General features: G+C 36.1%; 2 protein-coding genes across 8 annotated transcripts in view; one reads left to right on the forward strand and one right to left on the reverse strand.

Annotated features, from left to right (window-relative positions):
* LOC134479989 (uncharacterized) overlaps window positions 1-27,619 on the reverse strand; it is a 164,902-nt gene extending 137,283 nt beyond the window's left edge. For 2 of the 5 annotated variants that reach the window (XM_087563992.1, XM_087563993.1), the window contains exons 1-2: window positions 27,523-27,613; window positions 1,588-1,746 (exon numbers count right to left, since the gene is read on the reverse strand). In XM_087563992.1, coding sequence (XP_087420118.1) covers window positions 1,588-1,746; window positions 27,523-27,587 — 224 coding nt within the window. In that variant the 5' untranslated portion in view covers window positions 27,588-27,613. Of the gene's footprint in view, window positions 1-1,210; window positions 1,555-1,587; window positions 1,750-27,522 lie in introns of those variants that run through there. The other 3 variants (XR_015627040.1, XR_015627039.1, XM_087563995.1) reach the window with 2 other exon arrangements.
* Casp4 (caspase 4) lies at window positions 1-27,734 on the forward strand. 3 transcript variants are annotated; one of them, NM_053736.3, is given in 9 exon segments: window positions 1-55; window positions 11,883-12,137; window positions 13,787-13,884; window positions 14,553-14,726; window positions 15,702-15,936; window positions 17,793-17,936; window positions 23,736-23,845; window positions 27,047-27,150; window positions 27,552-27,734. In NM_053736.3, coding segments are annotated over 8 exon segments (1,122 nt in total). In that variant the 5' UTR covers window positions 1-48; the 3' UTR covers window positions 27,146-27,150; window positions 27,552-27,734.
* Window positions 27,735-27,865: the final 131 nt, after the last annotated feature.

The following is a 27,865-nucleotide window of genomic DNA, read 5'->3' on the forward strand; positions in this document are numbered from 1 at the left end:
ATTCTCCGAAGCTCTCTGCAGGGTGCGAAAGAACTGAGGCTTTTCCTCATGGCTGGTGAGTCTGGGGGCTCTTGCTGAATAGGGACTAAGATTTGAGTACTAGAATTTAGTTTATCCTTAGCTTTGGGACAGCAGGGAATTAAAAAAAAGTGTGGGGACAAAGCAGATCAGTAGCATAGAAGCCTGATTACTCTCAGCCAGAAACTATGGTGTATAAGGAATTGTGGAGATGCTGAGATGTATGCAGCTTTGAGCCACAAAAAAAAAAATGATCCTTTATTTTCCTGTTTGGAAATCAGAAGGGAGGGTCAAGCCAGAATAACACATATGAGACAATGCTAGAAGTCTGTAATGAACTCTAAAACTTCTTTTTTCCCAAGATGCTGATTGGCACATATTTTAAGTCACCACCCATTTCCCAAGCCTGAAGTTACCCTCTTGTTCCATTTTAAATGGTTTCATTTTTCTTGCTACCTCTCTGCTTCTGCTAAAACCAACTGTGTTGTAACTTGTTCTTAGATTCCTATCACAATGTTTTGACTCACTTCTTCCTTTTCACGTCTTAGCCTTCTGTTCCATCATTGGCATTGCTTTTAAATCACTCAGAAGCTGAAAAGGCACAGGACTGAAAATCACTTGGTGTTTTGGTAGCAAGTGTTCAAATGCATCTTATCACTTCTTTGGCTTTATTCACAAAATGTGTATGTGAAGATGGGCAGTTTCTGTTTTGTTTTTTAAAGATGAGCAGTTTCTTTTTTTTAAGTGTTATAATTAAAGGAGTCATTAAGGTTTCAGGTAACTACTCTGCCCTCACCCTGATTAGTTAAATATTAAAGAGATTTACTGCAAACTAAATGCAATTCTGCAGTTTGTTTAGAACAAATTTATACATTCCTATGTTTGTGATTTGCAGTAAATTTGTTCTCAGTTTTGATATTTTAGATATCTATTACTATAGTTTCTTACTCAAGATTATAGGTGACTATCCTTTTCATTTAAACACACAGATTATATATAGAGATATATATAGATATATATAGATATAGATTATGACATAGACATATAATATAAATAGAGATAGAGATAGAGAAAGATAGATGTAGGTAGATAGATATAGATATACAGATATAGACATATAATATAGATATAGATAGATATGTAGATGAATGATATACATAGAGATATCAACATTTCAGACAGATTTTCCTACCTGAAAAGATGCACTTTTCTATGTTTCTGTAGACCAATGAAAACTTGATTGCAGCCTTACAGAGAAAAACAAAGTCTTTACCCTACAGTTTCCTTCTACTGTGTTTTTCTACTCCTTTGATTTTTCCTGGTTGTAGTTCTTTCCATGTGCTCTATGTTTCATCTTCCAATGTTTAACTTAAACTCTAGGATGGCTTATTTTTCATGATGTCAGTAAGTTATCTGTTGAGGAAAGGAGTTAGGCTGTTGACAGAATTTTCTTAGAGCACATAATACAGAACACCTGCTCACCAGAGAAAGGAAAACCACAACAGACTAAAGTAACGATTACACCAAGCTCAACTGGCATGAACTTGAGTTTTTATTGATGTTACTTACAAGAAATAGGTATGACTCAAGCACAACTGCATCATCAAAACGTTCATGTCATCATGGGTGATGGCTCTTGAAAACAGCAATTCTGGAGCTTTGCACTTGCTTGCAGGACACTGCAGTCTGAGAATCTCTTCTCTTTCATTCTGAGGTAAAGTCTCCTTCCTTCTGGGGAGCAGATGTTTATTTTTACTGGAAGCCTTTGAGGATCTTCCAAGTTTCCCTTCCCTCACATATGTGACATTTTGTTTAATCCATTTATACCTCTCAATTTCTTCCAGATGGACTGATTTTAAAGGTAAAACTGCTATATGACAAATGGTATAGTCCCTAAATTAAATTCAAACCTGTTGCTGGCTGCCTCATAAGCAGGCACGCCATTTTCTGATTGATTAAGAGACTGAAATAACAGATAATCAAATAGTAGGAAAGAGAAACAATGATATTAGACAAAACTAAGCCTAGTACCCTTATACATATAAACATCCATAACATTTTATTATACTGCTTGGGACTAAAACTACTGACTGGATGAATTTCACCTTCTAACTTTCCCCTTTAATTTCATTATTACTGCAAACCTACCTAAGTAAATAATTATAGTAGCAACAAAATAGTCTATGATTATTATAGTTGTAATATTTTTATGTGACTTCTATTTAATTGTCTGTGCCTTCATGTTCACAGTTATGTGAGCATGGTTGTATTACCATTGTTGTTTTATGGCTGATGAAAAGTTGCATTTGTGAGCTTAGGTCCAATGTCCTTTGAGCAGAGTAACCTTGTTCTCACACGCAGAACACCAATATTACCTTATTTTTTCTGCAAAAATCTTTAAAATAAATACATGCATCTGATCATTGCCTTTTATGCTGCTGTTGCCCACACTTGACCAGAGTATCTGTTTCTACTACCCAGCCCCTCCAGCTTCCTGTTTACGTAAGACACTCTGGAGATACTTTCAGCCTTGCCAGGTCTCACTTCCTCCTGGGAGACACTGTGTTCTGATGGATGAAAGCTTTTAAAAGTGATTTTCTTGAACACATCAGCCATTTAAATGATTGTAGTGTCTTATATTTCATTTGTTTGAATAGCTATTTTTACCTTTGCCCTATAAACTTTGCTGTACAAGGACTGAATTTCAAAATGGCATTGCCAAAGCTAGAAAACTATCATTTAAACAGAGATGTTCAATAAAAATTGCTGACTCAAGGGAAAGACCAACGCACCTCCCCTCAACTTGACATCTTCCAATGTGCTAGACTTCTTGTTTTAATATGCCAAGTCTACCGTGTTCTTAAATATTCTTAAAGAATAGAGTTCATAGTGTGTCTTCATACGTTAGCTATCAGTAACTCAGAGAGAATTATTGAAGACTACATTTAAATCGTAAGTAATGGAGACTGGTTGATGGTACAGGGCATCCAAAGCATGGAATCTAATGGTGAAATGCTGATATTTAGGCTGGAATCATTATTATGAAACAAGAAATGCCAGATATGGGAAAACCAGGTACTAAATAACAAATACTTTGAAATTTGGAAACATGGAGGGAATTTACCAAATTTAGTGCTAACTAAGCTGAAATGTGAAGTATAAATTGAAGACAACACTAGAAGAAAGGAGCACATGGGAGTTTAAACCTTGCATATATTTGTACGTAATTTATATACTAAAAGAAGATTGTATGTTTAAAAATCAGTGAGCAAGACAGATGATAGCAGAAATGAAGCTGAGTGATAGGCCTAAATTTAATTTGAGAACTTAGAATATTCAATTTCATTGTGAAGAATATATGAGAAACATGCAATTTTTCCAAGTCCACCAAGTAATTATGGATAGAGTATCTCTCTAAATTGCTACCCACCCCACATTTCTATTCTTTTCCTGGCTGTACTCCTTTTATATGCCACGACTAAGTAAAATCATATTGTATTTTAGATTTGTGTGCATGGCTTGGTTTATTTCACCTAGCACAATGTCTTACAGTTTCATCAACATATTCACAAAAGTCAGAACTTCATTTAAAATACTGTTTTATAAATGCTAGAACACTATCTCTATTCCTAGAGCTTTATCTATCTACAGCTACATCATCCCCATCTATTCTCTATGATCTGTTTCTTTACCTATCTATATTCTTTCCCTTATTCATTCATGTATCCACAGACATACTGTCTCTATATCATAGCTGATTAAACAATATTGCAATAAGCAGTTTGTAGTATTCGTCCACTATCCTTATTTCATAAAAAGGAGAAAAACAGGTGTGGATTTGATTGATCCGTGGCAGTTATATATTATTTCTGAAGAATGTCCATGAATCATTTTTATTATTCTAATGAGTATACTTGTTTATACTGCCATCAATAATGTGCAAAGGATCACTTTCTTAGCATACTCTACATCACTAACCTTGTGTTTTTCTTTTTCATTTTTATTTATTCCTCTCTTGTATAATAATACATCTTGATCATAGCTTTTGCTCCCTCCACTCCTCCCAGTTCTCCATACCATGTCCAGTTCCCCCTAAATCAACTGTGTTCCCATGTCTCCCCTCGGGAAGAGCAGGCCTCCCAAGGACATCAACGGAACACAGCCTAGCAAAATTGAATGAGATTAGCACAAATCTTCGCTCTCATCAAGGCTGGACAAGGCAGCCCAATAGGTAAAAATGGGTCCAAAAAGCAGGCAAAAGATTCAGAGACACCCCTACTAATACCATCAGGAATACCCCCAAAACACCAAGCCAATACGTGTAATATATGCAAAGGACCAAGAACAGACACATGCAGACTCTGATAGCTGCTTCAGCCTCTGTGAACACCCATGAGCCCTGCTTAGTTGATTCTGTGGGTTCTTCCATTGTCCCCCCTCCTCTCTGGCTCTCACAGTCCTCCCCCATTTCAAGGGGCTTTCCACACTCTGAAGGGAGGGAACCAAAGGAGACCTTAAACCTAGACTGTCTCTCCACCCTTTGTTTGGCTATAGGTCTCTGCTTCTTTTCCCATCAACTGCCTGAGTTAGCTTCTCTAAGGATGACTGGACTAGGTACCAGACCTATTAGGATAGCTGAAAACATCATTAGGAATCATTTCATTGATTTTTCCTTCATTGTATAGTCACGTTTGGTTTTACTCTATGTCTCTGTCTATCCAGCTTCCAGTTCCTTACCATCCAGGCAGTGTGAGGCATGCCTCTACTGGCATAGTGCTCAAATTAAACAGTCATTTGTAGGTCACTTTCTCAGGTTCTGTGACATCATTGCCCCAGTAAATCTTGCAGGCTGAACAACTGATAGCATGAAAGTTTTATGGCTGTTTTGGTGTTCCATTCTTGCCTGGATACAGAAGGTGGAGTGTTCAGGTTCAATATACTCCATCACTAGGAGTCACCACAAGGGTAGTCCTGACTCATACATTCCAGGGAGTTTACACTACACTAGGTTTCCACATCACCCCTACCCAAATGCCCTGTAACTCCAGTCATCCCTTCCTGTACCCCCAGCCTCCACTGCTATCTCCCTCTACCTCGTTCTTCTTAGTCCTATCCCCAACCTCCCTAGTCCACTTGCAAAGTCTATTCCCTCTTCCCCAAAAGATAAATGTATCCCCTTTATGGACCTCCTTATTACTTATCCACTCTGGGTTTGTGGATGTAGCCTAACTAACATTTATTAAATGTGTGATATCCACTCATAATTCTGTATACACTCTTGTCATCTTTCTGTGTTCGAGTAGCCGCACTCAGGATGATACTTTTTAGTTCCATCCGCTGTTGTGCAAATTTTATGATGCCATTTTTAACTGCTGAGAAATACTTTATTGTGTAAATACACGATAATTTCTTTATCCATTCTTTAGTTGAGAGACATCAGGGTTGTTTCTAATTTCTGGCTGTTATGAGTAAAGTTGCTATGAGCCTAGTTGAGCAAGTGTCTCTGTGGTATGCTGAAAAATCCTATAGGTATATGTTCAAGATTCACACAGCTAGGTTTTCAGGTAAATCAATTCCAAATTTTCTGAGAAACTGCCATATCTATTTTCTTCATTTTAATGATCTGTTAATTATTTTGTTTATTTGCATTAATTAATTAATTTCACTCAAGATTTTATTCCCCTCCCGATCCACTCTCTTACTGTTCCAGATCCCATACCTCCTCTCTGACCCCCTGTCTCCACTAGAAGTAGGATCAACCCCTCCAGACCTCTAAACTTTCTGGGGCCTCCAGTCTCTTGAGTGTTAGAGGCATCTTCTCTGACTGAACCCAGACCTGAGAGTCCTCTGCTGTAAATGTTTTGGGGGCCTCATATCAGCTAGTGTATGCTGTCTGGTTGGTGATCCAGTGTCTGAGAGATCTCAGGGGTCTAATTTAATTGAGACTGCTGATTCTCTTATAAGGTTACCTTCCTCCTCAGCTTCCTCCAGCTTTTCCCTAATTCAACCACAGAGGTCAGGAGATTCTGCTCATTGGTTGGCTGCAAATATCTGCATCTGGAACTTGAAGCTTCTTTGTGGGTCTTTCAGAAGACAGTCATGATAGATCTCTTTTTGTCAATGCTCTACAGCCTGAGTAATTGTGATAGTCCTTCAGACCAACCCTTGAGCTGGAACCCTTTCGGGGCCTGTCTTTGGACCTTCTTCTTCTCAAGCTCTTCTCCATTTTCATCCATGAAGTTCTTTCAGATAGGAACAATTATGGGTCAGAATTTTGACTCTGGAATAGCAACCCCATACCTCCAGCTCATCTCTAAGTGTCTCTGGTGCATTCTGGAGGATCCTCCCAACCTCCTATCTCCTGAAGTTGCCTGTTGCCATCCTTTCTGATGACCCTCAGATTTTCAGACCTTTTCTCCCACCCAATACCAGATCATGCTCCCCTCTCACAACCCTCTTCCCCTTTCCCTCCCTGTGCCCTCCCTCTCTCCACATTTGTGGTTGCTTTCTACTCACTCCTAGTGGGACTGAGGCATCATCACTTGGGCTCTTTAGCTTGTCGAACTTTTTGAGTTCTGTGAATTGTATCTTGGTTATTATTTATTGTTTGTTTGGTTGGTTTTGGCTAATATCCACATCTTAGGGAGTACATACCATAAATGTCCTTTAGTTTCTGAGTTACCTCACTCAGGATGATATTTTCTAGTTCTATCAATTTGCCTGTAAATCTCAGGATGTCCTGTTTCTAAATGACTGAGTAGTTTTCTCTATCCATTCTTCTTTGGTGTAACATCTGGGTTGTTTCCAGCTTCTGGCTATTACAAATAGAGCCACTATGAACATAGTGGAATGCATGCTCCTGTGGGGCATTTTTTGGGTATATTCTCAAGGGTGGTAGTGTTCAGTCTTTAGGTAAATCTATTTCTAATTTTCTAAGGAACCTCCAAATTGATTTCCAGAGTGGTTGTATCAGTTTGCAATTCCACCAGCAATGGAGGAGTGTTCACTTTCTCCACATTCTAACCAACATGTGCTGTCACCTGAGGTTTTGATCTTAGCCATTCCGGTTGGTGTAAGGTGGAATCTCAAGGTCATTTTTATTTGCATTTCTCTGATAACAAAGGACTTTAAACATTTCTTTAGGTGCTTCTCAGCCATTCAAGATTCCTCTGTTGTGATTCTCTGTTTAGTTCTATGCCCTATTTTCTGATAGGGTTGTTTGAGTTTTTTTGGTGGTTAGCTTCCTGAGTTCTTTAAATATTTTTTTTGGATATTAGCCCTCTATTGGATGTGAGGTTAGTAAAGTTTTGTTTTCCCAGTCTATTGACTGCCAATATGTCTTATTGACTATGTCTTTCGCCTTACAGAGGTTTTCCAGTTTCATGAGGTCCGATTTATCAATACTTGATCTTAGAGCATGAGCCATTGTAGTTCTGTTTAGGAAATTTCCTCTTGTGCCAATGATTTCAAGGCTCTATCTCACTTTCTCTTCTATTAGATTCAGTGTATCTGGTTTTATGTTGATATCCTTGATCCACTTGGACTTGAGCTTTGTGCATGGTAAAAAATATGGGTCTATTTTCTTTTTTCTACATAGAGACAACCAGTTAGACCAGCACCATTTATTGAAGATGTTTCCTTTTTCCATTGTAAATTTTTAGCTTCTTGTCAAAGATCAAGAGTGCATAATTGTGTGGTTTTATTTCTGGGTCTTCAATTCTAGTCTATTGATCAACCTGTCTCTGTACCAGTACCATATAGTTTTTATCACTATTGTGCTGTAGTGGAACTTGAGGTGAGGAAAGATGATTCCCCCAGGTGTTCTTTTATTGTTAAGAATTGCTTCTCTATTCTGGGTTTTTTTGCCTTTCCAGATGAATTGGAGGATTGCTTTTCCCATGTCTTTGTGTTGGGATTTTGGTGGGAATCGCACTGAATCTGTAAATAGCCTTTGATAGGATGGCCATTTTTACTATGTTAATTCTACCAATCCATGAGCGTGGGAGATCTCTCCATTTTTTGAGATCTTTGATTTCTACCTTGAAGTTATTTACATTTCAAATGTTAACCCCCTTCCAGGTTTCCCCTCTGTAAACCTTCTCCCACTGATGCCAGACAATGCCATCCTTTGTTAAATATGCAGCTGGAGCCATGGGTTCCCTCCATGCATATTCTTTGGTTGGTGGTTTAGTCATGGGAGCTCTGGGGAATCTGATTGGTTGAATTGTTGTTCTTTCTATAGAGTTGCAAACTCCTTCAGCTCCTTCAGTCTTTCAGCTAACTCCTCAATTGGGGTCCTGTGCTCAGTGAATGGTTGGATGCAAGCATCAACATCTGTATTGTTAAGGCTCTGGTGGAGTCTCTCAGGAGACAGCTATATCAGTCTCCTGAGAGAGCAATTCATGATATCAGCAATAGTGTCTGGTTTTGGTGGCTTCACATGTGAAGGTCCTCAGGTGGGACAGTCTCTGGATGGCCTTTCCATCAGTCTCTGCTCTACTCTTTCTTCCTCTATTTCGTTTAAACAAGAGCAATTTCGGATTAATATTTTGAGATGGGTAGGTTGCTCCATTCCTCAACTGGAGGCCTTGCCTAACCTTTGAATATTGCTTCTACAGCTTCTCTCTTCCCTTTGTTGGGTATTTCAGCTAACGACATCCCTTTTTGGCTCTTGGGAGCCTCTTGCTTTCTTGGCATCTGAGACTTTCTGGTGGCTACTCCAAGTTCCCCACCTCCCATTGCTGCATACCTCTATTTAATTTCCTGACTTTCTATACATCTTCCCCCATCCCTGTCTCCTCCCATACCCTCTTTTCCCTTCCCCCTCCTCTATTCCTTCCAAGTTCCTCTCACTCTCTGCCTCCCATAGTTATTTTCTTTCTCCTTCTAAGTAAGACCAAAGCATCCACACTTTGGTCTTTCTTCTTCTTGAACTTCATATGGTCTGTGAATTGTATCATTGGTATTCTGAGCTTTTTTCCTGATATTCACATTTCAGTGAGTATATACCATATTGGTTTTCATGGAGACTATAAAAATTTGTGTCATGTTAATTATGATCAGTCTGTTACTCATCAGATGTTATCTTACTGTGGCTTTAATATTCATTTCCTGATAATTAGAATTACTGTTTGTATTTATACATACAACATGCTACCTGTACTTTTCTGCAAATTTATCTGTTTAGTTCCTGTCACTATTTTGTTACTCTATTTTCTTGCTATTAAAGCTGTTAAGTTGTTGTTGGCTCTCTTATATAATCAAGGTATTAGCTTCTCAAATTGCAAATCTGTTCTTCAGTTCCACAGGCTGTGTGTTAATCCATTGTTTCCAGCTCAGTTGCTTTATTGTTTTTGCTTATTTATTTGTTGTTTACATTGATTTACATTAATTTGTCTTAACTACACTTAAGATTATTAGGGTGAAAATCATTGCACAGAGTAATATAACTGGAAAATCCTCCTGTGTTTTCTGGTGTTATATAATTAGTGGTCTAAACTGTAATTATTGAGGTACTTTTCTTTTTGTTTGGTCTGCCATTTAGAAGTAACTTTATTCCTCTACAAGTGCATACATAGTATTTACTGAGGAGGAGATCTTTACTCATTGCACGCAGGTTCACAGTGCTTTGGTTGAAAAGTATCTGAGGAAAATCTTTGGCTATAATTACACCCTATTATATGGGCTTTTATGTTTGCTTCTCTGTGGGCCTCATTTCACTTTGATTATTTTAGCTTTGTAGTTACATAGTGTTTCTTCTCTTGCCATTTAATATTTTAGTCATGATTTCTTAGACTATTTTTATTTATTTTGATATTAAAATTATAATAAAATTCCATCATTTTCCCATTTTCTTCCCTCCCTCCAAAGCCTCGAGTATATCTCTCCTTGCTTTCTCACACATCCTTGTGATCTAACTTTTCTTGTTCTCTTTCAAATTCAGTCTCTTTTTTCATCAATTCCTGTTATATACAAATATGTACTTTGAGTTTTACAAGTTGATGTGCTATGAATTTTTAAAAGATTTCTACTTTTATTAAAATGCCATTTGATTTTTGATAGATATCATGTTGAAATTATAGTCTGCTTAGATGTTGTGGCTATTTTAAACAATTTTTACCCTTCAATTCCACAAACACAGGGTATCCCTCTATTTATACATAACATTTCATTTCTTTTTCTAATATGTATTAGTTTTCACAGTATATATCTTTCACTTCCTTGGCCAAATTAATTCTTGTGATGATTTTTGTAGCTATGTTTAGTGGAATTTATTTTTTAAATTACTTTTCAGATACATCTTGCCATAGAATGGGTAGCATTTTTACATTGAATATTTTCATATATCTATTGAAAAAAATTTCATATAATATATTCTGATCAATGTTTCCATTGCTTCAACATCTATCTGATCACACTTCCCCCCCCCTCTCTCTCTCTCTCTCTCTCTCTCTCTCCTTAGAACAAAAGAGCAAAAACAAAAACAAAAAAAAAAACAGAAAATGAAAACAAAACAAAAAAGAAAAAAAACCCAAACCAACCCTCCAAAAAACAGGCCAGTAAAATATCAAAGTAGAATAAAAAAAAACAACAAAAATAGAAAAAAAACTTAAAGAAATACACACATAAGTAAAACTAATATAAACATAAAATTAAATATCATAATATGTATCAAAATACTAGTAATGTAAAAGGGCAATATGAAACAAAATACCTAAATATATAACCTTGAATTTATTTTGTATTGGACATTGACGGCTGGGCATGTGACTACCCTTAAGAGTGGTTTGTATATCCAATGAGACTCCATTGGAGAAAACTAATTTTTAAGTCACATGATCTACTATTACAATAAGTAGTTGGTTTTTATTATTATTTTTTTAAGTTGGTAAACTTGTGGAAACAGGCACTCACTATATATCCAAGGCAGGCCTCACATTTGTAGTCATCCTTTTTTCTCAGTTTTTGAAGGGTGAGAATTCAGATACCTATATTACACCTATTAGTTTCTAAAGCTTTGGTAAAAAGTTTGAAGTTCCTGGTTATAAGACTACTTTCTGTTTTCCTAGAATCAGATGCTCTCTATTTTGTTTTCTGATTTCTAGAATTTTCAATATTTTATAAAACAAAAATGTAGAGGATAACTTTGTTTCTTATCATAGTAAAAATTATGTTATTTGTTGACATTGAATATGATGTTATCTACGGTGAATGACATATTTATGCATATATATATAATTTTCCATCTTATTAATCTCTTTATTTTCTTCTATTGATCACCCATTCAGCACTGTTCTTTTTTGAATATTCAAATTGCTACAACAGAGGACCAGAGTTTAGGCAAAGTAGATGCTTCAACACTAGCCTGAGTTCTATTTACATTATCAAACTCCATGAGATGACGTTTATAGACTATCATCCAAGACCAACATCTCTTCATCTCTTCTATATAGAGTTGACACTCATACCAAACACAGGTTTTCTCTTTTCAGTGTCTTGAAACAACATATTAGTATGTTTTCAAGCATCTCTTCACCAAATGACATGGAATACCATATGCTGTTAAAAAGATTGTCTCTAATATCTGAGCTAACATATTCTGTTTAATTTATAGCATTTTTACGATTTGATCAATTAATAGCTAAGTTCTCTGTGTATAGGGTGTAAGTCTTACTAACATCTTTTTCACAAAAATTGTTCTTGTGACATCTTGGGGAAAGCATTCATCTAAAGAGTTGGCGCAATGGCAAATCAGCAATTTTTATTATTATAAAGCCTATGTCATGGTTGAGTATTTATTATCTTAATTTGTATATTTTATAGTAACTTCTTACTTAACTGATTTTATCTTATATTGTTGACAGAAAACAACCACCCTGATAAACCACTTAAGGTGTTGGAAGAACTGGGCAAAGAGTTCCTTACAGAGTACCTAGAAAAATTGGTACAAAGCAATGTATTGAAATTAAAGGAAGAAGAGAAACAAAAATTTAACAATGCTGAACGCAGTGACAAGCGCTGGGTTTTTGTAGATGCCCTGAAAAGGAAACACAACCAAGTGGGCAAAATGCTTCTCCAGACATTTCTTAATGTGGACTCAGGCAGCCACCATGGTGAAGGTAAGATCAGAATGCATTGTGAAGAGTTCAGGATAGCCATGATCTGTTGTCAGGTCCAACACTTTATAATTATCTAAATTATCATTTTTCTGTAAATAGACAACCTTTCAGAAAGTGTTTTGACTTTCATAGGTGGGATCCAGTTTCCAACGTGGTAAAAAAGCTAAGTCCTCTGTTCAAGCTATTTTGAGAAATAGCGAGTCACCTGACAATTATAGAATGGGACCCTAATCCTAAAGTTTATCACTTTGTGAATTTTGTGACCCTTATCAGTCTTAGCATCTGTCTAAGCATCCTAATACTTTCTCTCATGTTTTTGCAGAACTAGAAACATAACTCAACAAATACTGGCTCTCATCCAAGGTTCTTTTCTGGACTACATATTCACTTAGCACTGCCTGCACAGTTAGTACTTCTGAGCACATGTTCCATTGTTTCATGAAATGAACATGTGTACAGCTAAGCACTGTCTTCTCCCATTAACTCAATTAGATGCTTTCCCACAAACTGAAAGAATCACAAGGATAAAACTAAACTAAAAGTATTGCACGCAATAAGGATCAGAATAATAGGAAAATGTTCAAAATATTTTTAGTAATTTCAGAAATTACACAGAGGTCCAAACTCTGAGCTTAATTGAATTGAATTGAACTGAATGTTCAGCAGAGAGGAGGTACAAGTGTGCACTCTCTTGAAGAACTCTGGGCTTTGTCTGGATTGGAATCTCCAAGACAGCACGAAAGCACTGGTCCAGTAGACCAGGCCACAAGGGAGAAAAGGATGTGAGAATAGGTGCAGGCTCTGGCTAGTCACTTGCATATGGATTTAATCCTGACGGTCTGACAAAAGATAGTGAAGGATAGGAGGAATCCAGTATATTTGTATGTTTACTCTGAACTAATTTATGTCAGGAACTTTTAAACAGAAAGAAGCACTTGAGGTTCTACTGACCAAAAATTATATATTTGTCTTACCTAAGAGGAATCCTTCATTTGTTATATTAATTCGATAGGATTTCTTTCAAGTTTATGGGAATCAAAAATTAAAAATTTATCTGAATTCATATTGTTTTATAATTTCTTCTCCTTCAGAGAGGAGCTAGGAGACACTTGCGCAGAGTAACACATGTCAAAATAGTAAAATGTGTGATACATTGCACTGAAGAATATAAGAATATTACTAAAATTATTTCCTTGTTTTTCCTTACATTTTATATGATATTAGAAAAGTTAAACTGGAATATTAATTAAAGTGATTTTCTAGTGGATAACACTCTGGTAAATAAATTATTCTTGGCAAAGATACAATTGAAATAGACAAGGATAAGGTGGCTTTTAAGAATAAAATCATCAGAAATTTAAAGTTGTTGAGTATGGAAAAGTCAGATTTGGCCCCCAAATTACAGTGGCATTCTCCCAAGAATTACCAGAACTCGGGGTCTCATTGTTGGGCTTCTCTGCTTTTTGCATCAACCTCCTCCCTCTGCAGTCTTAGTTGTGCTGTCGTAACAGTAGTGCTGATGACTGTCACTCATCGTTTCATATCAAGAGTCATCTTCACTTCGTTTTCTTCTAGACCATTCTGCCCAGCCAACAAATCAGGTCTCTAAATAGGACTGAAACACTTACATTATCTGATATATTTTACAGCTAATTTGGAAATGGAGGAACCAGAAGAATCAGTGGACACTCTCAAGCTTTGTTCCTCCGAGGAGTTCACAAGGCTGTGCAGAGAAAAGAAGCAAGAAGTACTGTCCTTTGCTGTTGGCATAGAGACACCAAAACAATTCTTCATACTAAAGACAGTTTGTTAAGCCTCTGATCCCAAGGGATAGTGATATAACTGCTTTAAATTATGATTTTCATTGTGAACAAATTCAATTTTTAATTCTTTTAATTTTTTTAATTCAATGATAAAAATCATGGTGTTCATTTAGTTCTTTATTTTCTTCTTTTTTCTTCTCTTTTTCTCTCTTTTTTCTTCTTTTTTTATTTTCTTCTATTCACAAATTACAAAAATTTTATCTGCAGTCATGGAATCAAAATATAAAATAATACAGTTGACTAATAGTTATCTGTAGACTGGTTTAGAAGAGCACACATAGTGAAGGTTTATTATAACAGTATACGAAATATAATATTGACAATATTATACAGTAATGTTACTAAATGCACTTTGTTTCATAATTTTCTTGACATGAATTGATCATATCTTTGGATTTTATAGCTAAGCTAACCCTTACAATCTAGGAAATTTGACTTTAGCCCTTGAGAAGGACATAGATAATATCTTTCAGTTACAAGTTGAGCAATATGGAAGCTATATGAGATCTTAATAAAGCAATGTTTATGATAGTCAAATAGAATTTCAAAAACCTCAAGTAAGCCAAATTCATTGTATGTCTATTTTCTACAGATTTACCCAATAAAGGAGACCAATGGCCGTACTCGAAAGGCTCTTATCATATGCAATACAGAGTTCAAACATCTCTCCCTGAGATATGGGGCTAACATTGACATTAGTGGCATGAAAGGCCTTCTTGAAGAGTTGGGCTATGATGTGGTGGTGAAAGAGGAGCTTACGGCTGAGGTAAGAGCCATTGAAACCTCCTATGCTGGGAACATGAAAAGTTTGATTCACAGGTAAACATTATAATGTTAAGGAGAATCCTCTACCAAACTCAAATTAGGAAAATGAAATCTGTGCCTTTTGTAAGTTTCAAATATTCTATGTACCATACAAAAGTGCCCAGCAGTGTGGGTTCATGCAGTATTCTTCTTTCCAAAGTGGAGCAATTGAGACTCAGTGTCAGAACATGACAATGTAGCAAGCACTGAATAGGAAGCAGGCAATCCACATTTCACAATACAATGTAGCATACAGAATGACAATCAGCCATACAAAACATATCTACAGAGAATAGTATATGTGCTTATCTATAAAACTTAAAGTGAATGCATGTTAACTCAAACTGAAAGGTGGGAAAGGAAAGGGGAAAGAGTTGGAGAGTGGAGTTCAGTAAAAGATGAGGCTGTCTAGAAAACCTAATGAAGATAACGAAGACACTGAAATGCATTACTTGAGCAAGGGGCTCTGAAAAAGTATCAACAGGGAGACTTTCAATTTGCAAGGGGTGCATAAGCTACATGTGAGAAGGTACAAGATGATGCTAAGTGTCTGAGAGACACAGGAGATGAGAAATATAATGAGACTGGATGCCTAAGTTTAGTTGCTCTCAAAGCACATAGGAAGGCCTTTTGAGGGCAATATTTAGTACTAATAGAACAGTCCAATGCCTACAAAATAAAAGATATCATACACATGAAAAAGGAAACATAATAAGAGACATGACTCTGAGTTTTCACCAAAGCAGCTCACACAGTGTTACTAAGTATGGGGCCTCGAAGTACTTCTAAGAACAAAAAGCAAACCAACTATGATTACTGGGTACCCAGCAAGTAAAGTAACAGATTTTTTGTATGTTTCCAGTGTTGGTTTTATGGAAATGAGGAGGTAAGATATATCTTAACTATCGTCCTAAAGGAAGTCATCGGTTTTTTCCAGGGCATGGAATCAGAAATGAAAGACTTTGCTGCACTCTCAGAGCACCAAACATCAGACAGCACATTCCTGGTGTTAATGTCTCATGGCACATTGCAGGGCCTTTGTGGAACAATGCACAGTGAAGCAACTCCAGATGTGCTATTATATGATACTATCTATCAGATATTTAACAATTGTCACTGTCCAGGTCTACGAGACAAACCCAAAGTCATCATTGTGCAGGCCTGCAGAGGTGGTAAGGTTTCGGTGGAACTGTGAACTCCTAGGCTGTTAGCTATGCAAGATAATGCCACATAGGCTTTGTGTCTAGGAGAAATAACTTTAGGCTCTGTTTAGTTTTCAGAAATTAAAGGACCCAGTAAGAAATGCCTTCAAATGTGCCAGTACAAAAATTTGTCTGGTTAGTGGAAAGATTTTCATATAAGCAGTACAAGTGATTAAGAACTTTTCCAGAATCCCTGAGTCAATTGAGAGAAGTATATAAATATTAGAGCAAAATCATTTTAATGTTTGATATACTTGTGGTTTTTATATTATCATTTTGAAATTTGTATTTGAAAGTAGGAAAATCTCCAATACCATTATTGTATCTGAGTTCAATACCCTATTCTCATTAATGGAAGGATCATAAGACCATACAGAAATAAAATCAGCAAAGAAACACCAGGGTTAGACTATATTTTACATCCAATGGGAATAAATAATATCTACAGAATACTGTGATCAACATATACAGAATACATATTTGCAATCCCAGTTCTGGGAGAAAAGGACAGGTAGATAACTGTAGAAGACAGCACAGCACAGTGGACAAATACCACAATATATTGTCATGTTTGTGGCTAGTATATAAAATGTATATATAATACATTTACTCTTCACCAAGATTACCATTCAAAATATTCCTCATGCTAACTTTTTTTAAAAAATATAGTAAAATATAGAATCAGCCCAGGTTACCTTCAACACATGACTGGATAAAAAAAAGTCTTTATGCTTAATTAGGTACTGCAAAACCATAAAAAGAATAAATTCCTGAAATGTGAAGGAAAATAAACGTAACTCTATATCCCCATGTTAAGCAAGAGGAATCAATCACAGAATGGTGATTGTCCATGCTAGTATTCAGATTCCTATATATGGACACTGAATAAAAAATATAAAAATGTGATCTGAAGGTATAAGAGTGTTTGTATGTGAGGAACCATATACATACCATATATAGTAGCTGTATTCACAAACACCAGAAAAGGCCATTGGATCTCAATACAGATGGTTGTGAGCCACCATGTGGTTGCTGAGAAATGAACTCAGGACCTCTAGAAGGGCAGTCATTGCTCTTAACTGCTGAGCCATCTCTCCAACACCCCAACCCATTTACTTTGAAATAATAAAATTCAGGTCTTCTTTCATTACATAATGCTTTCTTGTGTGCATTAATCTCATTGTTCTATACATTTAATTATTAGTTAGTAGCTATGCTGATATCACACTTTGGATATAATTAATAATAATGGGGGCATGCATATACCTATTATATACTTAATTTTATTTACATTGAAACAGAATTTTGCTGTATATTTTCCAACTTGTCAGAACTCATAGTAATCTCCTGCCTCAGTCTCTGAGAAGCTGGGATTATAGTTGTGTACCATCATCTCCAACATGTAGGATGCCCATAGGCTTATATGACTTTAAATTCATATAACCATGGACTTAAGTAACTAAAGTAGAAATAAATTCTCTATAGCCAGGTGTTGTAAAATGAAGCAGATCTAAAAGTCCTCTGCTGATTTTAGTAAACACATTCTTATAATTTTTGTCTCTGCCCTTATTTTTTCTTATCATGTAACAAATCTCACTTATCCTAGCGAAAAAGAAATTCACTCTCAGTCTGTTTCTCTGCTCTGTCTGAGTGTGTGTGTGTGTGTGTGTGTGTGTGTGTGTGTGTGTGTGTGTGTGTGTGCTCTTACTTAAAGTGCTTGTAAGTATATGTGAAACTAATTAGAATGAGTGCTTAAAATGACTGAGGTAGAAAACTGGAAGCCCTACTGAGTGTGATCAGTGCTGTAGAATGTATTGTTTCTCCAGGAAACCCTGGGGAAGTGTGGATCAGAGAGTCTTCAGGAGCCCACTCCTACAGAGCTGTAGATCTACCTAGGAATATGGAAGCTGATGCTGTCCGCATGAGCCATGTGGAGAAGGACTTCATTGCCCTCTACTCTACAACACCACGTATGTGTTTTCTCAACTATACAGCTTTGCAGATCAAAAGCCATCTTTTTATTAGATTTTTTGTATTCACAATTCAAATGTTATACCCTTTAATATCCGCCCTTGCCCCTGTTTCTATGAGGGTGCTCCCACACCACCAGCCTGGCATTCCATTACACTAGGGAATCAAGCCTTCACAGAATCAAGAGCCTCTCCTTGTACCCACATACGCATATGTAGGTAGAGTCATGGGTCCCTCCATGTGTTCTTTTTGGGGTTTTTTAAGTTACTCATTTTTCTTTCTTTTTTTTCTTTTGTTTATTGGAGTTTTTACTTATATTTCAAAAGTTATCCCATTTCCAGACTTCCCGTCCATAAGCCCCCTATCTTATCCCCCTCCCCTTATTCTACAAGAGTGTTTCCCCTTCTCAACCATCCTCTCCTTCCTGCCTCCCTGCCCTGATATTCTCCTATATGGGGGGAGAGGGGTACAGCCTAGGCAGGACCAAGAGCTTCTTCTCCCATTGGTGCCCAACAAGTCCATCCTCTGCTACATACGCATCACGGGTCTATCGATGTGTAATCTTTGGGTAGTAGTTTAGTCCCTGGGAGCTCTGGTTGGTCGGTATTGCTGTTCTTGTGGGGATAAAAGCCCCTTCAGTTCCTTCTATCCTTTCTCTACTTCCTCCAATGGGGACCCCGATCTTAGTTCAAGGGTTTTCCTGCTAGCATATACTTCTGTATTTTCATGCTCTGGCTGAGCCTCTCAGGAGACAGCTATTTCAGGCTCCTGCCAGCATGCACTTCTTGGCTTCATCAATATGGTCTAGAATATATATATATATATATATATATATATATATATATATATATATATATATATATATGCTGTCTCTGCTACAAACTTTGCCTCCATATCCCCTTCTATAAATATTTTTGTTCACACTTTTAAGAAGGACTGAAGCATCTGCACTTTGGGCATCCTTTACTTCTTCTTGAGCTACCTGTGGTCTGTGGACTGTATCTTGTGTAATTCGAGCTTTTAGGCCAACATCCATTTATCAGTAAATGTATACCATGAGTTTTTTTTTTCGTGCTTGGGTTACCACACTCAGGATGATACTTTCTAGGTCGATTCATTTGCCTAATGGTTTTCACAAAGTCATTGTTTCTGATATATGAGTAGTACACATCATGTAAACATACCACATTTTCTGTATTCATTCCTCTGTTGCAGGGCATCTGGGTTCTTCACAGCTTCTGGCTATTATAAATAAGTCTGCTATGAACATAGTGGAACATGTGCCTTTTTGTATGTTGGATCATCCTTTGGGTATATGCCCAGGAGTGGTATAGCTTGGTCCTCAGATGGTCCAATGTCTGAGGAACCTCCAGACTGATTTCTAGTGTGGCTGTACCAGCTTGCAATCCCACCAACAATGGAGGTGTTCCTCTTTCTTCACATCCTTGCCAGCATCTGTTGTCACATGAGTATTTGATCTTAGCCATTCTGACTAGTTTGAGGTAGAATCTGAGGGTTGTTTTGATTTGCATTTCCCTGAGGACTAAGGATGTGGAATATTTCTTTAGGTGCTTCTCTGCCATTCAATGTTCCTCATTTGAGAATTCTTTGTTTAGGTTTGTACCGCATTTTTTGAATAGGGTTGTTTGATTTTCTGGGGTCTAACTTGTTGAGTTATTTATATATATTGGATATCAGCCTTCTATAAAATGTTAGTTGATAAAGATATTTTCCCAATCTGTTGGTTGCCATTTTGTCCTATTGACAGTGTCCTTTGCCCTACAGAAGCTTTGCAATTTTATGATATCCTATTTGTCAATTGTTGATCTTAGAATTTAAGACATTGGTGTTCTATTCAGGAAATTTTCTCCTGTGTCCGTGTGTTTGATGCTCTTTCCCATGTTTTCTTCTATTAGTTTCAGTGTATCTGGTTTTATGTTGAGATCCTTGATCCACTTTGACTTAAGCTTTGTACCAAGAGTTAAGTATGGGTAATTTGCATTTTTCTACATGTTGACCTCCAGTTGAACCAGCACCATTTTTTGAAATTTTTTTCCACTGGATGGTTTTAGCTCCTTTATCAAAGATTAACTGACCATAGGTGTGTAGGTTCATTTCTGGATCTTCAATTATATTCCATTGATTTACCTGTCTGTCTCTGTACCTATGCCATGCAGTTTTTATCACGATTGTTCTGTAATACAGCTTGAGGTCAGGGATGGTAATTCCCCCAGAAGTTCTTTTATTGTTCAGATTAGTTTTCACTCTCCTGGGATTTGGTTATGCCAAATAAATTTGAGAATTATGTCAACTTTATGAAGAATTGAGTGGGAATTTTAATGGGGATTGCAATGAACCTTTAGATTGCTTTTGGCAAGTTGAGCATTTTTACTATATTAATCTTGGCAATCCATGATCATGGGAGATTTTTCCTTCTTCTGAGATATTTTTTTCAATTTCTTTCTTCCATGACTTTAAGGTCTTGTCATATAGATCTTTCATTTACTCTGTTAGAGTCACAACAAGGTATTTTTACATTATTTCTGTCTATTGTGAAGGGTACAGTTTTCCTAATTTCTTTCTTTTTAATCTCTCTCTCTCCTCTCTCTCTCTCTCTCTCTCTCTCTCTCTCTCTCTCTCTCTCTCTCTCTCTCTCTCTCTCTCCCTCTCCCCCTCTCTTTCTCTCTCTCTGTTTTGTTTATTTGTTTATCAGCTGTAGGTGTTCTCTGGTGGAATTTCTGGGGTCACTTAAGCATACTACTATATCATCTGCAAATAGTGAAATTTTGACTTCGTCTTTTCAAATTTGTATCCCTTTGACCTCCTTTTTTTGTCTGATTGCTCTGGCCAGGCCCTCAAGTACTATATTGAATAAGTAGGGAGAGAGTGGGTAGCATTGTCACTGTGGTAGGTTTCCTGTATGCAGCAAAATGGTGGTTCCTGTTTATATATCCAGTCTGTTAGTCTATGTCTTTTTATTTGGGGAATTGATTCCGTGATGTTGAGAGATATTAAGGAACAGTAATTCCTGTTGCCTAAATTTTTTTTGTTGTTAGAGAGGAATTATGTTTGTATGGCTATGTTCTTTTGGATTAGTTGAAAGGAGATTATATTCTTGCTTTTCCTAGGGTGAAGTTTCCCTCGTTGTGTTGGAGTTTTCCATCTATCATTGTTTGTAGGACTTGATTTGTGGAAATACGTTGCGTAAATTTGGTTTTGTCATGGAATATCTTGGTCTTTCCATCTACGGTCATTGAGAGTTTTGCTAGGTATAGTAGTTGGGCTAGCATTTCTCTTCTCTTAGGGTTTGTATGACATGTGCTCAGGATCTCCTGGCTTTCATAGTCTCTTGAAGAAGTCTGGTTTACTTCTGATAGGTCTGCCCTTATATGTTACTTTGCATTTATCTCTTACTACTGTTAATATTTTTCTTTGTTTTGTGCATTTGGTGTTTTTATTTTTAAATGATGGAAGGAAATCTTTTTCTGCTTCAGTCTATTTGGAGTTCTTTAGATTTCTTGTATGTTCATGGGCATCATTTTCTTTACATTAAGGAAGTTTTCTTCTATAATTTTGTTTAAGATATTACTGGTCCTTTATGTTGGGAATTTTCTCTCCCTTCTATACCAATTATCGATAGGTTTGTTCTTCTCATTGTGTCCTAGATTTCCTGGATGTTTTGGGTTAGGAGATTTTTGAAATTTCTTTAACTGTTTTGTGTTTTCCTTTCTTCCTTCCTTCCTTCCTTCCTTCCTTCCTTCCTTCCTTCCTTCCTTCTCTCTCTCTCTCTCTCTCTCTCTCTCTCTCTCTCTCTCTCTCTCTTCCTCTCCGTCTCCCCCTCTCTTTTCTCTTTTTGTTATTATTTTTTGTATCTTCTGCACCTGAAATTCACTCTTCTATCTATTGGAGATGCCTATATCTTTGACTCCCGATCTCTTTCCTAGGTTTTCTATCTCTAGGCTTGTCTCCCTTTCTGATTTCCTTATTGCTTCTATTTTCATTTTAGATCCTAAATGGTTTTGATCAATTCCTTCACCTTTTACATTGTTTTTCCTGTAATTCTTTAAGGAATTTTTGTGTTTCTTCTTTAAGGGCTTCTACCTGATTACTTGTATTCTCCTGTATTTCTTTAAGGGAGTTATTTATGTCCCTCTTAAAGTCCTCTATCAGCATCATGATATGTGATTTTAAATCCAAATTTTGCTTTTTCCAATGTCAGTGAATCCAGGACTTGCTTTGGTGGGAGAACTGGGTTCAGATAATGCCAAGCAGCCTCGGTTTCTGTTGCTTAGGTTCTTGTGCTTGCCTCTTACTATCTGGTTATCTCTGGTGTTATTAGTTCTTGATATCTCCGACTAGAGCCTGTTTTTTCTGTGAGCCTTGGTTTTTAACTATGTCAGCACTCCTGCAAGACAGTTCTTTCTGGATGGAATTTGGGTGTGGAGAACTTTGTCACAGAGTTAGCTCGGGCTTTATGGAGACCACAGGGCTCTGTGGTTCCTGTGCTTTGTGCGCTCCTGGTGGATCCTTCTTTGGCCAGTTATTAAAGGAAAAGTGGTGGTCTCCTCTGTGAGCTTAGGACAGCACTCTTGGGAGACCAGCTCTCAGGGTGGAATTTGGGTATGGAGGGGCGATGGGACAGCCTTAGCTCCAGGATATTGACAGAGACCCAAAAGCCATCTTTATATAGCAATGGTCTGACACAAATTTTGAGGCAAACTTTATGTTAAATAAATGTGATTTTTGTTTTGAGGACATGTACTCTTTTTACACGACTTTTAAGACTGGCTTTTTACTATAATTAAAGAATTGTATTATATATTTACATACAATATATAGTAAATATATATAATTATATAGTAATATATATATATTCAGGATATTTCTGTCCAGAGGATACTCTTCGTAACTTTTAACAAACATGATTGATTCATTTTTTTTAATCAAATTTGTTCAACATTCTTACATAAAGGTCATAAATCATAGAATTATCTGCTTCTTTTCAAATATTCAGGCACAAAGACATTTTGGCCAACATTCTGTCCAATTCTAGATCGATCAATTTTTGTCCAATTCTAGATCGATCAATTTTACGACATGGTTCACTAGGAAATGGTATCCTGTTAAAGAAGATGAAGAAGTCACATTTGCAGGTCTCAAGGACTGGCACAGTGTTGATTGTTTGACCTGTGTATGTGTTCCCTAAGGTGCTTTCTGTCTACTTTTTAAATTTATATATTTTTCAGGGTTCTTTTAAAAAATATTTTGTGGAGGCAAACTTGACAACCTCAAGCAGCACAAGTTTAATGTTTGCACTTAATTAGATTGAAAATTTATGTAAGACACCATCAGCACAGAGTATATCTGCTGTCCTCTCTCCTCCCAATATATATCAGTCTCATCTATTTTCCTTACTGAGGATTTTTTTTTAAAACATTGTGCATACAATCTACACTTTACAGATCATTATTGTTATTTGTGATCTATATGTGATACATGGAAATCCAGTAGACCCTATAACTTATTCATCTCCTGTACCTAAAATATTGGTTCTGTATAGTATTTTATTATTATATGTAAAAAACAAACAAACAATCAAAAAATCCAAATGACATAATCTATAAAAAAGAAACCCTAAATGTTGTCTATCAATGGGAAAAGAGTTACTATACAAAATGAGTTAGTGTAGGCATATCTATACTTCCCTTCATTGCAAGTTGATTGCTAGGCTCTGCTTTAAAAAAAAGTAAAGCACAGAAAATCCATAACACATTGTATGACACTTTCTGTTTTCATAGACCACTTGTCCTACAGAGACAAAACAAGAGGCTCTTACTTCATCTCCAAACTCATTTCCTGCTTCCGGATACATGCCTGCTCTTGTCATCTATTTGATATATTTCTGAAGGTGAATGTTTTACAGCTCATTTATATTTTTTATCAAGATTTCACTATACTCACTGTTCACATTTCAATAACATAGTTAGACATGCAAAGGAAAATGGGTTCTGTTTTTTATTCACATGTTTAAAATTTAGCTTAGAAAAAGATATTAATATATTCCAGTGAAAGTTCTAAACAGATTAGAAAAATACAAATATAAGCTTACATATTATGAATTGTCAGACTAAATACTAGGCTCTTTCACGAGAAATAGTTTTGGAAAGAAAGAAGATTATTAACATGAACAAAAGGGAGGATAGATGTTTGTGAATACAAAATTATAAAAGACATTACATATTTGTGAGAAAACAAACACATTTTTACAAATTAGAGAAAGTGGCTTTCTTACAGTACTTGGGGTATCTGTGAAGAGAGACCTAGGAATTCAATTTTTCAATTGAAAATAGATTATTTTAATAAATAATATATCCTGATTATGTTTTCTCCTTGCTCTACTCCTCCTGGTTCCTCCCCCCACCTCGAAAACAGAACCCTCCCTTTTCTATTCTTCATCAGAAAGCAAACAGGCTTCTAAAAGATAATAAAAGAAATAAAATATAACAGCAATTTAATAAATTAAAGTAGGATTTTGGTGGTGACGGTTTTTGTTGTTTGTGTTTGGGGATTTTTTTGTTATTTTTATGTTTTGTTTGTTTTCCTTGTTTGTTTGATTGTGGAGTTTATTGTTGTTTGGTTTGGTTTGGTTTGATTTGGTTTGGTTTGGTTTGGTTTGGAGGATTTAGAAATGTAGCATATTGTTTTATTCTAGTTCTCAGTGATCTCTAGTCTCAATTTCAGATATGGGCCCTATTACATGGAATGGAAGTTTAATCAAATAACTTTTAGGTTGGCTACTCCACAAATTTTATGCCATTATGTACTAGCATATCATACAGGCAGGACATTATTTGAGTAATATTTTTATATTAACCCTGGACCAGATATGGAGAAAAACTTCATAAAAATCATTCTGCCTTCTATAGGCGATTGGTTTATCTAAATAACAGAGTCCATTGCAATAAAGAAACTTTCCAGTTTCATGAGTTCCCATTTATTAATTGATGACCTTAGTGCTTGATGGTGTAATGTTCGGAAAGTCCTGGTCCAGTGAGTTCAAGGCTGGCCCTTCACTTTATCTTCAATTAAGTTCAGTGTTATCTATAGTATTATGTTGAGGTCTTCGATCTCTTTGGAGATAAGTTTTGTGCATGGTGATGAGTATAGATTTATGTGTATTCTTCCACACCTAGTCATCCAGTTAAACAAATATTTGTTGAAGATTCTATCTTTCATCCAATGTTAATTTCTAGCTTGTTTATAAAATACCAGCTATTTTAGACTATGTTATTATTTGAGACTATGGTAAAAGGGGTTGTTTCCCTGATTTCTTTTGTTCATCATTGTATATGGAAGGGCTACTGGTTTTCTTTGTAAAGAAATTGTGTTTTCAGATGCTTTGCTGGAAGTGTTTATCAGCTATAGTAATAAACCACTACAGTTTTTATGGTCATATATTTATTTGCAAATAAAGATTTTTTGATTTATTTATTTCAGGTTTGCATTTCTTTTGTCTCTTCAGTTGTTTTATAGCTCTAGATAATACTTGAAATGCTATATTCAGTAGACAAGAAGAGAGTAGATAACTGTGTCTTGTCTTGTCTTGTTCCTGGTCGTAGTGTAATTGTGTTTTGTTTTTTTTCCATTTAAGTTGACTTGTCTATGTGCTTGTCATAAATTGCCTTCATTGTGTTAATGTATGTCCCTTGTATCCCTAATCTCTAGCACTTTTATCATAAAGTGGTATTGCAATTTGTCCAAGTGTTTTCTGCACCTAATCATGTATGGTGAATCTTGTGGTTATATCATTCAGTTTGTTTATTTAGAGGAGTTCATTTATCACTTTACGTATAGCAAACCATAAATGCATCTTGAAATGAAGCCTACTTGATCATGGTGGATGATTGTTTTGATATATTCTAGGATTCTGCTTGTGAAATTTTTATTGAGAATTTTTTGGACCTAAGTTCAATAGAGCAACTAGTCTGTAGTTCTTTTTAGTTGGGACTTTATGTTGCTTTATTATTAACTGTGGTACTATAAAATGGATAGGGCAATATTTGTTCTGTTTTGTGGAATAATTCAAGATGTATTCAAATTTGTGGGACATGTTCTACCTGGGCTACCTGGCCTGGCCTCAGTGAGTGATGAAGCATCTATCCTTGCAGAGATTTGAAGTGTGAGAGTGAAGGAATATCCATACGGGCCCCACCTGCTCAGAGAAGAAAGGGAGGGCTATGGGGGACATTTGTGGAAAGAGATAAAGATGTGGGGATTGAGTGGGATGTAAATTGAATAAGGAAAAATTAAAATTAAATTAAGAAAAAAAAGAAGTCAGTGAGATTTTAATTTACTTCAATGAACTCTCATTTTGGCTGCTACTTAAAAATAGGCCATGAATAGGAAAGGGAATTAAGGTTGGATAGTCTCAGATTAGATATGATGTTTATTTCTATGTATAGTAATCTTATAAAGCCCAACTGACTCTGTTTTCAAAGAAACACCATTTTGTGCAAAACCAGGGGCTAACCTCCAGTTCCAGAAAGAAAGTTCATCTGAGCAAACATCCTATGACAACGCCACCCGCTTAACAACAGCCAGAATATAATAGCAGGATCAAGGTACATAGAGACATGGTGCAGAAAAATACATAACCTGACCATCCTGTTTGTCAGGTGGTTCTGCCCTGGTGTTCAGTTCCTGCTGATTATGCCAGAAATGCAGTTTTTAAAATATTAACTTGTAGACTTAGATGGAGATTCCCCAAGCTTGCTGAAACCATAATAAAAAACCTACATCCCTAGACTCAGGGCTCTTACTCTGACCCAACGCAACTGTGAAAGTCGGAGAGACCCTACTCCTGAGCCCTTAATAAAAGACCATTGTACATTTGTATTGAAATTGGCACCTCGGTGTTTTTAGGCTCCCTGTGACTTGGACATAACAGTCTTACATAGAATAGTATAGTAATGTTGAGTTAGACTTTCCATTAGCTTCCTCCCAATAACTCCTAAATTCTTTTCATCCCTATAGTTTTCTGCACTGCAATAAAGTATGTCTTCTGTCAATCTTGAAGCTTATACAATCCATATTTTATTTTTGGTTTTAGGTGCAACAATCATTTGAAAAGGCAAGTATTAATTCCCAGATGCCCACCATTGATCGGGCAACCTTGACAAGATATTTCTACCTCTTTCCTGGCAATTGAGAACAGTAAGTAGATTTCCTTTTAGAGAAATGACTACTTAGCTTGGTTGGCCTAGTTCATTGACTCCTGGCACATTTATACTTCTATACTTTTAGATTCTATTTATCACTTCAAACAATCAAGCAAATGATAAAGGTTATAAGAAAAACAAAGATAAAACAAAAAAGCAACAATAAATGGTGGAAAATTTAATTTGACAATTATTGAAGTAAATTAGATTATGCCCATATGTTTATTAACATTTTTATCATTTCTCTCTTGCGGTACATCTTTTTATTGCCTGCATAAACCACAGAGAATCCAAGTGGATATCAAGGGTGTTGACAGTAAAAGAAATGAGTGAGGGAATGGATTCTCTGTGGAATAAATATACATACCATCTATGCATTCTTTTTCTCCTCTGCAGAAGCAGCTTGAAGAAGTGATCTTGGCCAAGGATCATGATATATACCTGCAATTCCAGGATTAGGGAAACTGAGGAAAGAATAATTATGAATTCAAGACCAGCCTCAGCAATACTGTGGGATTCTGTCACATAAACAAGCAAACAAGCAAAAATAAAACAAACAAACAAAAAACTTTACCAAAAGGGAACATGTATTTATTTGTGTATATAAATTTAAAAATTTAAAAGGCAAATAATTGTCTTAAGTTGGGTTTTTTAGTGAAGAATGTTTAAATTAAAATGGTAGTAAATTGAAGTGATAGGGAATAGCCAAC

Source organism: Rattus norvegicus, chromosome 8 (assembly GCF_021556685.1).
Source record: "Rattus norvegicus strain SHRSP/BbbUtx chromosome 8, alternate assembly SHRSP_T2T, whole genome shotgun sequence".
NCBI classification, from domain to species: Eukaryota; Metazoa; Chordata; class Mammalia; order Rodentia; family Muridae; genus Rattus; species Rattus norvegicus.